Source organism: Triticum urartu, chromosome 6A (assembly GCF_056163025.1).
Source record: "Triticum urartu cultivar PI428250 chromosome 6A, HENAU_Tu73, whole genome shotgun sequence".
NCBI classification, from domain to species: domain Eukaryota; kingdom Viridiplantae; phylum Streptophyta; class Magnoliopsida; order Poales; family Poaceae; genus Triticum; species Triticum urartu.
The window spans coordinates 59,563,789-59,577,908 of record NC_141878.1 but is presented as its reverse complement, the minus strand read 5'-3'; the positions used below and the strand labels follow the sequence as shown (position 1 = coordinate 59,577,908).

General features: G+C 52.3%; 3 protein-coding genes across 3 annotated transcripts; 1 reads left to right on the top strand and 2 right to left on the bottom strand.

Annotated features, from left to right (window-relative positions):
- Nucleotides 1-458: 458 nt before the first annotated feature.
- Nucleotides 459-2,668, top strand: LPA2 (low psii accumulation2). The gene is made up of 3 exons (XM_048681297.2): nucleotides 459-946; nucleotides 1,657-1,814; nucleotides 2,369-2,668. Exons 1-2 carry the CDS (start codon nucleotides 547-549, stop codon nucleotides 1,794-1,796), a joined length of 540 nt encoding a protein of 179 aa, XP_048537254.2. The 5' UTR covers nucleotides 459-546; the 3' UTR covers nucleotides 1,797-1,814; nucleotides 2,369-2,668.
- A 146-nt stretch (nucleotides 2,669-2,814) lies between these two features.
- LOC125516533 (BTB/POZ and MATH domain-containing protein 2-like) lies at nucleotides 2,815-4,415 on the bottom strand. The gene has a single exon (XM_048681947.2). It carries the CDS (start codon nucleotides 4,398-4,400, stop codon nucleotides 3,270-3,272), a length of 1,131 nt encoding a protein of 376 aa, XP_048537904.2. The 5' UTR covers nucleotides 4,401-4,415; the 3' UTR covers nucleotides 2,815-3,269.
- An 8,476-nt stretch (nucleotides 4,416-12,891) lies between these two features.
- LOC125516532 (BTB/POZ and MATH domain-containing protein 2-like) lies at nucleotides 12,892-13,866 on the bottom strand. Its single transcript, XM_087529758.1, has one exon. The coding sequence runs from the start codon at nucleotides 13,864-13,866 to the stop codon at nucleotides 12,892-12,894; it is 975 nt and encodes a 324-aa protein (XP_087385884.1).
- Between the last annotated feature and the right edge of the window lie 254 nt (nucleotides 13,867-14,120).

Here is a 14,120-nt window from a genome sequence, read left to right as displayed (position 1 = left end):
TTACTGTTACATTGCTCTTGAAGTGAGACTTGACAATGCATTGTTGACCTTTTCTCTATGTCATGAAAATACCTACATGATAATGTGGAATTACATGTGTTGACAAGTTAACCTGAAAGGTTTGGTTTCTTTTTTTTCCCCAATAACCAAGGTTTTATTTCCCTCTATGAGTTTTCAAACCAAGCAGTACCTTTTTCTTTTGGCAAAAACAATGATGATCGTGTTTTTTTAGAATTAATGATGATTGTGGGTTTTTTTGGAGACAAAATGATGATCGTGTTTTTTTTTTTGAAAAATGATCGTGGGTGCATATACTACCAGAGGAGAAGGCCCGGCAGAAAGTATCGGGCCTGAGCTCTCGAAACAAAACGGACTCCATTTCGCCAGCACAAAACCCACTGTCTCTTGTCCACGGCCCAGCCCACCAAACCCGCCTCGTCGCCTCCACCTCCACCGCCCACTCCACAGAGCAAGCCAAGCCAGAGATAAAACCAACTCGGACGCGCCGGCAGCGCAGCAACCGCACCGCACGCCCTCGCCGTCGCCATGGCCACGGCCTCCGGCTCCTCCTCCCTCTCCGCCGCGTCCTTCCTCTCCCCAGCCCCGTCTCGCCCCCGCCCCCTCTTCCGCGCCCTCGCGGCCTCGGGCTCGGGCGGCGGCAAGAAGAAGGCCGGCAAGTCCAAGAGCAGCAGCAGCAGCAAGGGCAAGGGCAAGGAGAAGGCGCTGGAGCCGCCGCCTGACGTGACGGTCCGCCGCGCGCCGTCCGGGAGCGCGTCGGTGTTCGAGCAGCAGCGGACGAAGGCGGGGTTCAACCCCGGCGGCCGCGGGAATCGGTTCACGGAGGACGAGGTCCGGCAGCGGCAGGCCACCGAGAGCGCCTTCCTCTTCGCCTGGCTGGGCCTCGGCGGGATCATCCTCTTCCAGGGCCTCGCGCTCGCCGCCTCCGGTAATTCACCTACCTATGCTATCTAGTAGCTGATTTAAGCTTTGTCCTATAGGGAATCTGGACATTGTTGGGTACAAAACCTAGGTATTTGAAACTTAGGGGGATGCCATGATATGATAGTAAGAGTTAAGAAGCATTGTGGCGCAGTGGAGTACTACGTATTACTAACTTGAGTGGCGTCTGGTGTTAAGAAACATCATTTGCTCTGTAAATGTTGGATGCATTTTTCAGGTTTGCCATGGCACCGTTGACTTGGTGATTTTAACTGAACTGAAATTGTGCTTGCGTGATGCTGATCGATGCATATAACTCACCATTGCCTTGGCTCGTTCTAAATTATCCGAGTTAATCATTTATCAACCAAATTCTCTAAGTTGGACCATTTGGAATGAGAGAAATGCTAGGGGCCTTCCACCACAAGTCCGCTTTGCCGACAATCCTCCTTAAGGGTATAAAGAAAGAGGCAAAACTTTGGGTCATCGCGGGGGCGAAACACTTAGGTCTAATCATGCCGGGTGAGTAGTGTCCTTGTTCTATGTTGGTGGACGTTTGGGGGTTGTCTTTGTAACCATAACACCATATTTTCCCCTTAATTAATGGATGAGGCGGCCTCTGTTTCAATTTTTATTTGCTAAGGGTGGGAAAGGTTTTGCTACTGTAGAATTGTTGACTCAACTAATCATATCTGAACCTTCTTATGAAAAATGCAGGTTTTCTGCCCACAGAATGGGACAGTTTTTTAGTTAAGTACCTGTATCCGTCGTTCACCCCGACAGTACTCTTGTTCCTCGGGGGTACGACTGGATATGGCGTCTTCAAGTACTTTGAAGGCGAAAAAAGCAAAGACTAGATTCGTTTCAAAGCAAAGGTGAGGCTAAATATCATCATCCCGTGAATATGTGGTGTTCTTTGCTACGTTCGTTTTGTTCACCCCACCTGAGGTAGTCTCCAGATAGTCTGAAATACATGTCTACTTCATATACATTATGTAGCTATTGTTGGATAAGATCTCCTGTTCCAGCTTTAGAAAGCTACAACACAATAGACTCATCATCATTGACTACTGCATTACAGTATATATGTGCTTGCATCTACAAGTTTCACAGTGTAACAGATCATCTACATTTGCGGAAAGCATCACCTGTGCTCCTCTTATTTAGAAGGTACTTAGTCATAGATCATAATCCCCCAAAGACAGAGGTTGCTTAAACAATAACTACCTAGTACATACATGGTGTTCGCCTTTCCTGTCATGTTTTATGCTGCTCCACATTCTTCAGTTGTTACAGTCGAGATCAGCCTTATCGTCTAGCTACATGAATTGAAACTTGATTTTCCATTTGGTGTCTTTTCCATTGGCCACCCTATGACCCTGTCATCCATTCTTCTTTTTCATGACCCTGTTCATTCCATCTGATACAGCATCTCGGAGCAGAGTTTGCTGACTTTGAGGGGTGGAGTTCCTTGTTAGTGTGGTAAAGGAACATAGTACTGTCTCAGAAGTAGCTTAAGGCAGGAGATGAGTCCCAGAGAGCTAGGCTGTTGCTGTGAAAGAATTTCTCTTTTTGTCGCCAATCCTGAATTACTGACGATCTTCTATGTAAAGGTAATAGCCATTGTATATTCATGTATGAACTGAGCTGTATAATGGTTCCTACGCACTAGTCACATGGCCGTCTGTACATGTTACTTGTATCGAGCATTTGTGCCCTGTTCAGTGTACATGGATTGCACGATCTGTCCTGCTAGAATGAGGCTAACTGAGTTTAGTTATGGTTATTTTCATGAAGAAAAATCCTAAACAAGTCAGTTATGTATCAGAGGATGTCGACAATCATCTGGAGTAAAATGTGTGGTCGTTTTAGCCAAATTATTTATCTTATAGTGATTGTTTGGTATCACTGATTTGGTTACCCACGAGATTTATCTAGGGTATTCGTATCATCATGCACCCTCAATCGGATCGGAGAAGGTAACATACTGACGAACTTGAACGCTGCAGGTCAGTTTTTACACCTGCAGCTGATGCAGGTTATCCATGGATGCACCCAACACGAAATTTCATCTCAACATTTCAACGTACAGCCATGCATGCATGATCAAATGAATTCAAGCAAATCACATATAATAGATTATTTTGCTGCATTTCAAATTTCAATATTAAGCAAACATCTCGAACAGTAGTGGTAGACATAAGACATCAACACAATCCTATGCCCCGGGGTCGAACAGTATTGTGCATGTCATAGGATTGTGGCATCAGCGACACAATAATAACCTTATATATAGGGATCATGAACCATAGGTCTAGAATTCAAGCGATTCAGGAAGCAAACTTGGAGAGAAGCTCCTTGAGAACGGAGGGGCTGCAGGTCCTGATTATTTGCTCCAGCCCATCAGCCGTGAAAACCGTGTGCAAATTTGTGCTAGTTTTGACGAACTCCAAGCAGGAATGCTTCAACCAGAGGCACCGGTTCCGCTCAGCCACGACAATGATGTCTGCCACCGTGTCCTTGCAAATCAATTCGGTCAACTTCTCTTCACAGACTGACTTGAGGCTTTGGAGACCATATCTTTCTGCAGCTTCAAGGAGCTGTAGCAGCCAGTCTTTTTTCATGTCATCCTCTTCTGTGTCATCAGTCTCATCGCCATTGTCACGCTTGAATTCAGGCATTCCATCGGTGTAGATGAAAGTAAGCAAGCCCAGGAATACATTTGCTTTGATGTCGTCTATCTTGACAACACTGGACGTAGCATTGTCCACATTCATGGTGCCAAAGAGCTGTGCCTTGAAGACGGTAGATCGGGCTGCAAGCATCCACCGGTGCGCAGCGAACTCCTTGCCGTCAACCTCAAACGTGACGTCAGCACCCTCCTTGCTCAGGAGGAGATCGCCAAGATGGCTTGGTAAGTCGGCCTGTGGCAATTCGGTGAATGGAAGAGCGGCGGTCCCCTCCTCCTCCTTGTTCACGGCCGACTTGCGGACAACAAGGTCACACCGGATGACGAAGCTGTCGTCCTTGAGATGCCTTGATCTTTCAAAAACCTCCTTTTTCATGAAATCAAACTGGCCATCAAAAGAACCATCCAAGTAAAAAGGTTCGCTTTGGCGGATGTGCTTTGGCACCCGTAACTCGGGCTGGTCAATGAAACTGAAGGCACACTGAACCCTAACGCTCGGCCCGGTATCGTCTTCAAGGACAAGGAAAACCGATATAAATTCTTCATAATCCTCGTCAAAACCATTAGGGTGGTAGTCGATGGTCCAGCGACGGCCTCCAACAATGAAAGGACGAGACTTGATCCATTCGCCGTTGGGAGTTGTCTCTTTGGTGCGCAAGTAACCTTCGACAACGATCAAGTGGTACCCACTATCTGCACCGGAGTTGATGGTCGACTTGGTGGAGGCGCACAGCTTGCCGTCAGCAATGAGAGATACGCCAGCAAACGCCATGTTGGGCAAGCCTCCAATAGTAGAGCTGCGAGAAACACATATATGTTATGAGATGAAGTGCAGCATTGGGTGATACCCTGGGAAGAAAATGATGAACGAAATCTAGGGGCCGATCAGGGGAAGCATATCTAAATTACATAAACGTACTGATCCAAGAATGGAGGATCGCCGATCGACGCCGTATCGCCGGGCCGGGGTAGGAGTGGGACAGAATGGTAAGAGCCGGTCGAGGAGATCTCCTGAGGTAGCGCATATATATAGCAGCGAGAATGAATGCGAGATGCCCGGCAACCTCTCTCTGGAGAACCTCGTCGTGCTCGTGTTCAATTCAAACGAAGTCCAGCGCTCCTCCGTCCCCTCTAGAACTGAGCACATGCAGGCCGAGTTGATTAAGTTTTTCTTTGTTTCGAGAACGAGTTAATTACTGCTAGGTTAATGCAGAGGCTTTACATTTCCGAGGAGACCGTCGATTGAGCTTGCGTGGTTTCAGATCGATGCATCCACACTTGCGTTTCGCCTCCTCCAGGTCTCACCGAAGAGTTACTACTTGGCCAGGCCCCTCTTCTCTACGTGTATATTTGTGTGTAGGGCCTACCTCCTGTTTCCTCTTTATAGTTAAGGCTGTGGCCCACCTCTGTACTTATATATACGTGCCTGATGCACCGATCAATACATCAAGATTGCACAGCCCATATCTTATCCTTCTACATGGTATCTATCGCAGCACGATCCTAAAACCCTAAAGCCACCGCCGCCGCCGCCACCAGTCGCCGTTGCCGCCACCATCCCTTCGGTCGTCGTCGCCGCCGCTGGTCGCCGCCGCCTCTCCCCACCACCCAGCCCTCTGCCACCGCCGCCTCTTCCCGAGGCCGCCGCCGCTGCTCGCTTCCGCTTCCGCTCACACCCTCTCTCTCCCGAACCCTCACCTCCCACCCGCGCCGCACCCGCACCACCCCAGCCCCCTGCCACCCGCGTCGCCACACTTCCCAACCTGTGCTGCAACCCGAACCACCCACCCACCACCCACCCGCGTCGCGCCGCGTCCCAAACCCTAACCCTAGCCATGAGCTCCTCCTCGTCCACCGTCTCAAACCCGTTCGCCGGTCCCGATGTCACTCTCGTCCACGACCTCAACATCCATGAGCGTGTTCCGGTCAAGCTTGATCAAAACACCGCGTCCTACTCCGCTTAAAAGTGGTATTTTTCACTTGTGTTCCGTGAGTACCTCCTGCACGGCCACGTGGACGGCACCGTGGACTTGGCGCTCATGATCAACGACGCGGAGTGGATGATCCTCGACGCCACCATCATCCGCTGGTTCTACCTCACCATCTCCAGCGATCTCTTTCACACCGTGGTGGACGATGACGACGCCTACGCGGTCTGGACCAAGCTCAACGGCCTCTTCACCGACAACCGGCTGCAGCGCAAGGTCCTGCTCCATGGTGAGTTTTACGGGTGCCATCAACTTGACTCATCCATCGATGATTTTTGCATGCGCCTCAAGAAGCTTGCCGATGAGCTCCGTGATCTCGGCCGGGAAGACGATAGGCGACGAGCTCCTCATCAGCACCCTCACCGCCGGCCTCAATGAGGATTTTGGGAACGCCGCCTCCAACCTTACCCTCATCCCGGAGCCTACCTTCGCTAAGGTGGTCGCGTACCTCAAGTTGGAGGAGCGCCGGCCTCAACCAGGTTTCCCGCCCGCCCCGGCCGCTCCCTTCCCGCCGCCCCAGCCAGCGGCCAATGGGGGGGAGGGTCGTCACGGCGGCCATCGTGGTGGCCGCAAGCAAGGGGCGCATGCGCTCAGGGAGGAGCACCCCGCCCACCGCAGCAGGCTTATCAGCCGGCCTCGTGGTACGCCGGCCAGAACCCATGGACCGGCGTCGTGCTCGCCTACTCCATGCCGGTTCCTCGGGCCCCTGCCCCGGGCCTTCTCGGCGCCCGGCCACAGTCCCACCAGGCGTTCTACGCCGCGCCGCAGCCCTATGCGACGTCCTACGCGGCGCCCTACGGCCAACAGCCGCAGCCAGGTGGGCCGCCGCTGCTGCCCCTGACGGCCGCGCCACCACCTCTCCCGCCGGCGCCGTGGGACCCGGCCCTTCTGGAGGCTCTTCACACCGCTCCTTCCCCGTCCAGCTACACCGGCGACGGCTACTGGTACATGGACACCGGAGCTACCGCTCACATGGTGGCTTATCCCGGTAACCTGCACACCTCCTATCCTGTCCATACTTCCAACCGCATCACCGTCGGTGACGGCTCCTCTCTTCCTATCACCCATATAGGTCATGCATATTTGCCGTCTAACTCCAGTCCAATATCCATGTCTAATGTCCTAGTTTCTCCTGAACTTATTAAAAATCTTGTTTCTGTTCGTTCTCTTACACGTGAAAATCCTGTCACCGTTGAATTTGACGAATGTGGTTTTTCTGTTAAGGACGCTCGCACGCGGAAGGTGCTCCACCGATGTGACAGCCCTGACGAGCTCTACCCGGTTCACTCCGCCACCTCCACCACTTTCGCCGCCCCTGTCGCTCTCGCCACCGGAGTGGATCTTTGGCATGCTCGCCTGGGTCATCCTAATCCTGCCATCCTTCGCCACATACTTCGGAGTTTTTCTTTCACGTGTAATAAGAACGAGGATCACTCGTGTCATGCATGTCGCCTCGACAAACATGCTCGTCTCCCGTTTAGGGCTTCTTCTTATGTTGCATCGTACCCGTTTGAGTTAATTCATAGTGATGTTTGGCCCTCTCCTGTTGCCAGTAATATGGGCTTTCTTTATTATCTTGTCATACTTGATGATTTCTCGCATTATGTGTGGATCTTCATGTTGCGCCGCAAGTCGGATGTCATATCCACTCTCGTCGCATTCTACTCCTATGTTCTCACGCAGTTTGGTCGTCCCATTCTCGCGTTGCAGACAGACAATGGGAAGGTGTTCGACAACCTCGCTGTTCGTACTCTCCTTACCACACATGGCACGACTTTTCGTCTCACTTGCCCGTACACCTCGCAACAGAACGGTCGCGCTGAGCGTATCCTTCGCACTCTCAATGACTGCGTTCGGACTCTACTCTTTCATGCCAATGTGCCTCCGAGCTTTTGGCCTGACGCTCTCGCCACCGCTTCCCTCCTCATCAACATCCGTCCATGTCGTACTCGCGGGAACTTTACACCTCATCACCTTCTCTTCGGTGCACCACCCTCTTATGATGGGCTTCGCATCTTCGGCTGCCTGTGCTACCCTAGCATCGCTGCTACTGCGCCTCATAAGCTTGTACCCCGCTCCGTCACCTGCATCTTTCTCGGCTACCCACCTAACACTAAGGGCTACCGCTGCTATGATCCCGTCTCCCATCGTGTTTTCACCTCCCGACACGTTTACTTTGATGAGATAGTGTTTCCGTTTCAGCAGCAGGTACCCCTTGTCGCCTCGTCTCCGCCGGCCACCGGCGGCTCTTAGATGACTTCGTCAGGTGGACGGCCCCGTTCGGCCCGTGGACCGCCTCCGGGCTTTGGCGGTCCTCGCGCCCTCCCGCCGGCGCCCGCACACTCGGCCTCCTCGGCCGAACCTGACGGCGCGACTGGCGCCCCCCTTCACCCACCGCCCCCGACTCGGGCGCCGCGGGATCGGGCGCTGCTGGCTCGGCCGCCTCGCCGTCCCCGACGCCCGCCGCCCCTTCGGCCGCCTCGACGTCGGCCCTGATGCCGGCCTCCTCGCCGGCTCCGACGCCGGCCCCCTCGCCGGCTCCGACGCCGGCCCCCTCGCCGGCCGCCTCGCCGGTGGCTCCGACGGCGCCCCCTGGCCCTGTTACACGGGCTCATACTGGTGTTCATCGTCCGAGCCTCCGGTACTCGAGCGATGAGTATGCCATCGCCACCTCCACCGCGGAGCTGTCTCCTCTTCCCGCGTCTGCTCACGCAGCCCTCCGTGATCCTCACTGGCTTGCGGCGATGCAAGAAGAGTTCGATGCTCTTCAGCGGAACCGTACCTGGACACTAGTTCCTCGGCCTCCTCACGCCAACGTCATCACCGGCAAGTGGGTCTTTCGCCATAAGACCCGCTCGGATGGTACTCTTGAGCGCTACAAGGCTCGCTGGGTGGTTCATGGTTTTCGCCAGCGCGCTGGAGTGGACTTCACTGAGACGTTTGCCCCGGTTGTCAAACCGGGCACGATTCGCACCGTCCTTCAGCTCTCAGTGTCCCGAGGCTGGCCTGTTCACCAGATGGATGTCTCCAATGCCTTTCTCCACGGCCATCTTGAGGAGCAGGTGTATTGTGAGCAACCCACCAGTTTCGTTGACGCCTCCCTTCCTGGCCATGTGTGTCTGCTGTCCCGCTCTCTCTACGGGCTCAAGCAGGCACTCCGTGCCTGGTACCAGCGGATCGCCGGGTTTCTTCAGACATTGGGCTTCAGCGTCACTCGCTCGGATGCCTCACTGTTTGTCTATCGCCACGGTGACACGACTGCATATTTTCTCCTTTACGTCGATGACATCATCCTGACGGCCTCCTCCGCAGCTCTTCTTCAGCAAATTACTCTCTGGCTGCGTGACGAGTTTGCCATCAAGGACTTGGGTGCTCTACATTATTTCCTTGGCATTGAGGTCGTTCGGTGCCTGGACGGTTTCTTTCTTCATCAGCAGAAGTATGCACATGAGCTTCTTGAGCGTGCTGGCATGCTCAACTGTCCCCCTGTTGCTACTCCTATTGACACGAAGGCCAAGGTTTCTGCTCTTGAGGGCTCGCCAGCGTCGGATGCTCCTTTCTACCGGTCTATCGTTGGTGCTCTTCAGTACTTGACTCTCACCAGACCGGATCTTCAGTATGTTGTTCAGCAGGTGTGTCTCCACATGCACGCCCCTCGTGACTCTCATTGGACTCTCGTGAAGCGGATCCTTCGCTACATCCGCGGCACGATGACCCTTGGGCTGACACTCACGGCGTCCACTTCTCTGAAGATGATGGCCTACTCCGATGCAGACTGGGCTGGCTGCCCAGATACTCGTCGGTCCACCTCTGACTACTGCGTCTACCTCGGTCCTTCACTCGTCTCGTGGTCGTCCAAGCGACAACCCACGGTTTCGCGCTCCAGCGCGGAGGCTGAGTACCGAGCCGTGGCCAATGTTGTTGCTGAGTGCACCTGGCTACGACAGTTACTTCAGGAGCTGCATCACGACGTCTCCCAGGCTACGGTTGTCTACTGCGACAACGTTTCTGTGGTGTACCTCTCCGCCAACCCCGTTCATCATCGTCGGACTAAACACATTGAGCTGGACATTCATTTTGTGCGCGAGCAGGTGGCTCTTGGACGCATTCGGGTTCTTCATGTGCCGACTGCGCAACAGTTCGCCGATGTGGTGATGAAGGGACTGCCGACTTCTACCTTCGAGGAGTTTCGTTCCAGTCTTTGCGTCACTGGCGCCGCTTCGACTGCGCGCGGGGGGGGGGGGGGGGGGGGGGGGGTTGAGTATATTGTGCACATGTATATTTGTGTGTAGGGCCCACCTCTTGTTTCCTCTGTATAGTTGAGGTTGTGACCCATCTCTGTACTTATATATACGTGTCTGATGCACCGATCAATACATCGAGATTGCACTGCCCATATTTTGTCCTTCTACAAATTAGATGTTCTTAAGTATTATTTGGCGCAGAAGAACACGACGGGCCGCAGCGCACGACCCTCCATTCCCGCGCAAAACCTTCCCTCTTCTCTCCAGTCACCGACGGATCGCGTTCCTGCGAAATAATTGCCCAACGCTCACCCTTCAGCTATCCCCAAACCCCCAGGCTTCAGACACTTCTATAAGCCGCATCAAAGAGCACACATGCTGAATCAGATATAGCTCCGCATCTTCCCGGCGGTGTTGATCAACACGCTGCATGTCAGCCTAGGTACGGATCAACTTACAGTGATACCCCTCTTCTTCGGTTCTTCCCGGCGGAGTACCATGAAGCTTTTCGGTCCTCACTCAATTCTTACTTATCTGAATCCGTTCCAGGTATCTGCCAAATGGACGTGGCTCCGGCGCCGGCGCCGGCGGCCCGGGACTGGTCGGAGCTTCCCCTCGACATGCTTTCTTTCCTCTACGTCAAGCTCGGCGCCATCGACGTCCTCATGTGTGCGGGCCTTGTGTGCCACTCGTGGCTCCAGGCGGCCAAGCTGCCCGACGTGTGGCGATGCGTGAAGATGGAGGGCCACAAGTTCGTGCGGAGGCACAAGTATTCTGCTAGATTGTTGGCCATGGCGAAGGTGGCCGTGGACCGCTCTGATGGGCAAGTTCAAATGTTTGCCGGAGAGCGGTTTGTTACCAATGAGCTGCTCATGTATATTGCTGAAAGGTAGCCACTTGAGTTATTTTCGAGTGGAGGGAGAGTATATTTTTTTATTAGAAGAGTTCAAATCTTAAAAATATCCATTAACTTTGTGAACATATCTGATTCCCATTTTGGTGGTTGAGTACTAATTAGAGCCAGTTGCTAATCTTATTATAGGTCGCCCTCGCTGAAGAGCCTTTGCCTCAAACAATGCCACCACATCACTGACGAAGTATTCATCGAGGTGATGCAAAAGTCACCTCTGGTAGAGCTGCAGTGTCTTGAGCTTGACGATATTGAACTCACCAATCAAGGGCTGACGGCAATCCTCGACAACTGTCCTCGCTTGGAGATTCTTGATATCTACAATTGCTGCGGGATCGAGATCGACGATGATGAAGATGAAGCCCTCCGAGCAAAATGTGATAGGATCAAGACTTTCCACATGGGTAACGAATGGGGCAATGCAGCCGATCATGGTTATGATTATGAGTACAGTTATTATGACATCCATGACACTTATTATGATTCTAATGATTCCAATTACTCCGATGACTCGTGGTCATCAGAGGGTGCAAACATTGAATCCTGGACTACACCAGAATCGATTTGATCTAGCGAAGTGACATGGATGTACCGGACATTGCTGGTCCGCTGGTTTCTTCTCACTACTATTATGTAGTAATTATTCTGCAAATATAACTAGCGTTGCCATTTCCTTTTCACATGTCTATGCTTCGGTGCTTGTTACATTTTAATGTCGTTGTATTTGTCGATTAGCTTTGTCTTTTGGTATTGGAATTTTAGAGGTACGAAACTGCTTTGTGCACGACATGCGTGGCCGATATAGAAACAATGCAAAATTTGGCGGCGTCCTACAGTTTTCTTCCTCGCACGTCACGCACATGACGTCGTGTGTATAGCAACGCCTTAGAGGTATAAGGAGATCCTGCTAAATATGCCTCCCACGCTGCTCTACGGCTCTACCCCAGCGCAGCTCTGACTCTCCACTCACTGGTTCCTTGGTGTGGCCTCACCATTCCGCCCTTGCATTTAGCCTTGCAGCTAGACCTAGCTGCAGGAGTTCCAGGCATGGCGGTGCAGCCTCACATGGCTTTGGCTAGCTGGCGCCCCCAAGCGGCTCCGCTTCCTGGTCGCGGCCCTTGCGGCCTGCGCATGCTTGGTTGTTGGCCGTTGTTGAGTTTTTGGTGGTTATTTGAACCTAATCAGAGAAATGGATGACAAAAAAGATTTCAATGCTCATGTAGAGATTTAGTAACTTAGTTGATCTGTTCCACCTTGACTTGTTCGCTGCAGCCATGGCGGTTGGCCGCAGGCAGGTCGTGGTGCGCGGGTAGACGTGGTTCTCATTGCCCAGCCCGGTTGGAGCTGCTCCCCGCCGAGATACATATCGGGCTCACCCTAGTGGTCGTCGGCCTCCTCCCCACTGCCTCAGTCGTCGTGCGTGCTCGTCCAGAAGGCCACCGTCCCCGGTGGCGGAGCCAGAAAATATGTATTAGGGGGGCCAAGTGCTACTAAAACAGGCTGCAGAGGGCCAAAGTGTTGAAAAATAGATTTTTAGCAGCAAATCAATACTAATTTTGCCATTGTTCATAGGAAATTATATGCAAAATCATGGTGTTAGGGGGGGCCAGGGCCCTGCTGGTCCCCCTGTCTCCGCGACTGACTGTCGCACGCAGCCACGTGGTCAGACGCACGCATCCCTTCACGCTGTCGCACCACACCTGTGCCGTCGCCGCCGCCTGCCACCACGTCACGCACAAACGCGCCGCAGCCGCTCGATACCGCCTACCCGCGAAGACCGCCATCGAGCAAGGGGAGAAAAGGCCCCGCCGACACTGATGCTAGCCGCTAGCGTCGAGGAGGGGAGGGGAGAGGAGGCCTAAGACCATATATTTCTTATTTTGAAAGTTTAGGTTGTTTTCGATTAACTTGGTCAAATTTTATAAAGTTTGCTTAGGTCAAAGCTAATATATAGAGGGAGTAGAAAATATATTAGGTTGCCATATTTCAAATATTCAGTACAAATTCAGAACAATAGTGGTAGTGGTAGCTATTGGATGATTAACACAATACTATGACCCTCTTTTTATCTAGGCTTGGATACTACGGACGAATTACCAACTGTAGGTTTATTATAGAACTTCAGAGGTTCAGCAACGCAAACTTGGAGAGAAGCTCATTGACAATGATGTCTGACTCCATGTCTGCACATAAGAAATCGGCCAACTTCTCTTCACAGACCGTTTTGAGCTTTTCGAGATCATATCTTTCCGCAGCTTCAAGGAACTCCAGCAGCCGGTTTGCAAATGTTTCAACGTCATCATCATCTGCTTCCATGAAGTCAGGTACTGCATCAGTGTAGATGAAGGTAAGCAAGCCCCTAAAGACGTCTGCTTTGATGCCACTTATCTTGACAACACACGATTCATTCATGGCACCAGAGAGTTGTGCCCTGAATACGGTCGATCGGGCCACAAGCAGGCAACGATGCGCAGCAAACTCCTCGCCGCCAACCTCAAATGTAATGTCAGCACACTCCTTGCTCAGGAGGAGATTGGCAAGATGGCTTTGCAAGTCAGGCGGTGGCAATTTTGTGAACGGACGGGCGGCGGAGCAGGCGCTCTGCCCCTTGGTGTTCGTGCCCAGCTTGCACACAACAAGGTCACACCGGAGGATGAAGCTGTCGTCCTTGAGATGCCTTGATCTTTCAAAATCCTTTATTTTCATGAATTCATACTGGCCATCGAGACGTTCATCCAAGTAAACTGGTTGGCTTTGGCGGATGTGCTTTGGCACCCGCAACTCGGGCTGGTCAATGAAACTGAAAACATACTGAACGTTAACACTTGGCTCGATATCGTCGTCAAGGGTAAGGACAAGCGATATAAATTCTTCATCTTCAAAACCATTAGGGTGGTAGTGGATGGTCCAGCGACGGCCTCCAACAATGAAAGGACGAGACTCGATCCAGTCGTCATTGGGAGTTGTCTGCTTGGTGCGTGAGTAGCCTTGGACAAAGAGCAAGTGGTACCCGCAGTCCGCGCCAGAGTCAACGACCAACTCGGTGGCGGCGCATAACTTGCCGTCGGCGACGAGAGATGCGCCCGCAAAAGCCATGCCTGACATACCTCAAATAGTAGAGCTACGAGAAACATTAGTATTATATGAGATGTGGTACCATATATATTGGGTGATATCGTGGGGAAAGATTGAAGAATGATGAACGAAATTTATATGTACTTACTGATCGAGGAAGGGAGGGTTTGTTGATCACTAGCACATGCGCACGGCAAACTTTGACGACACTTGACGAAAAAAATTTATATAAGACCAGGTCTCACGGTTAGCAGGTGGGATACGTCCTGATGGAT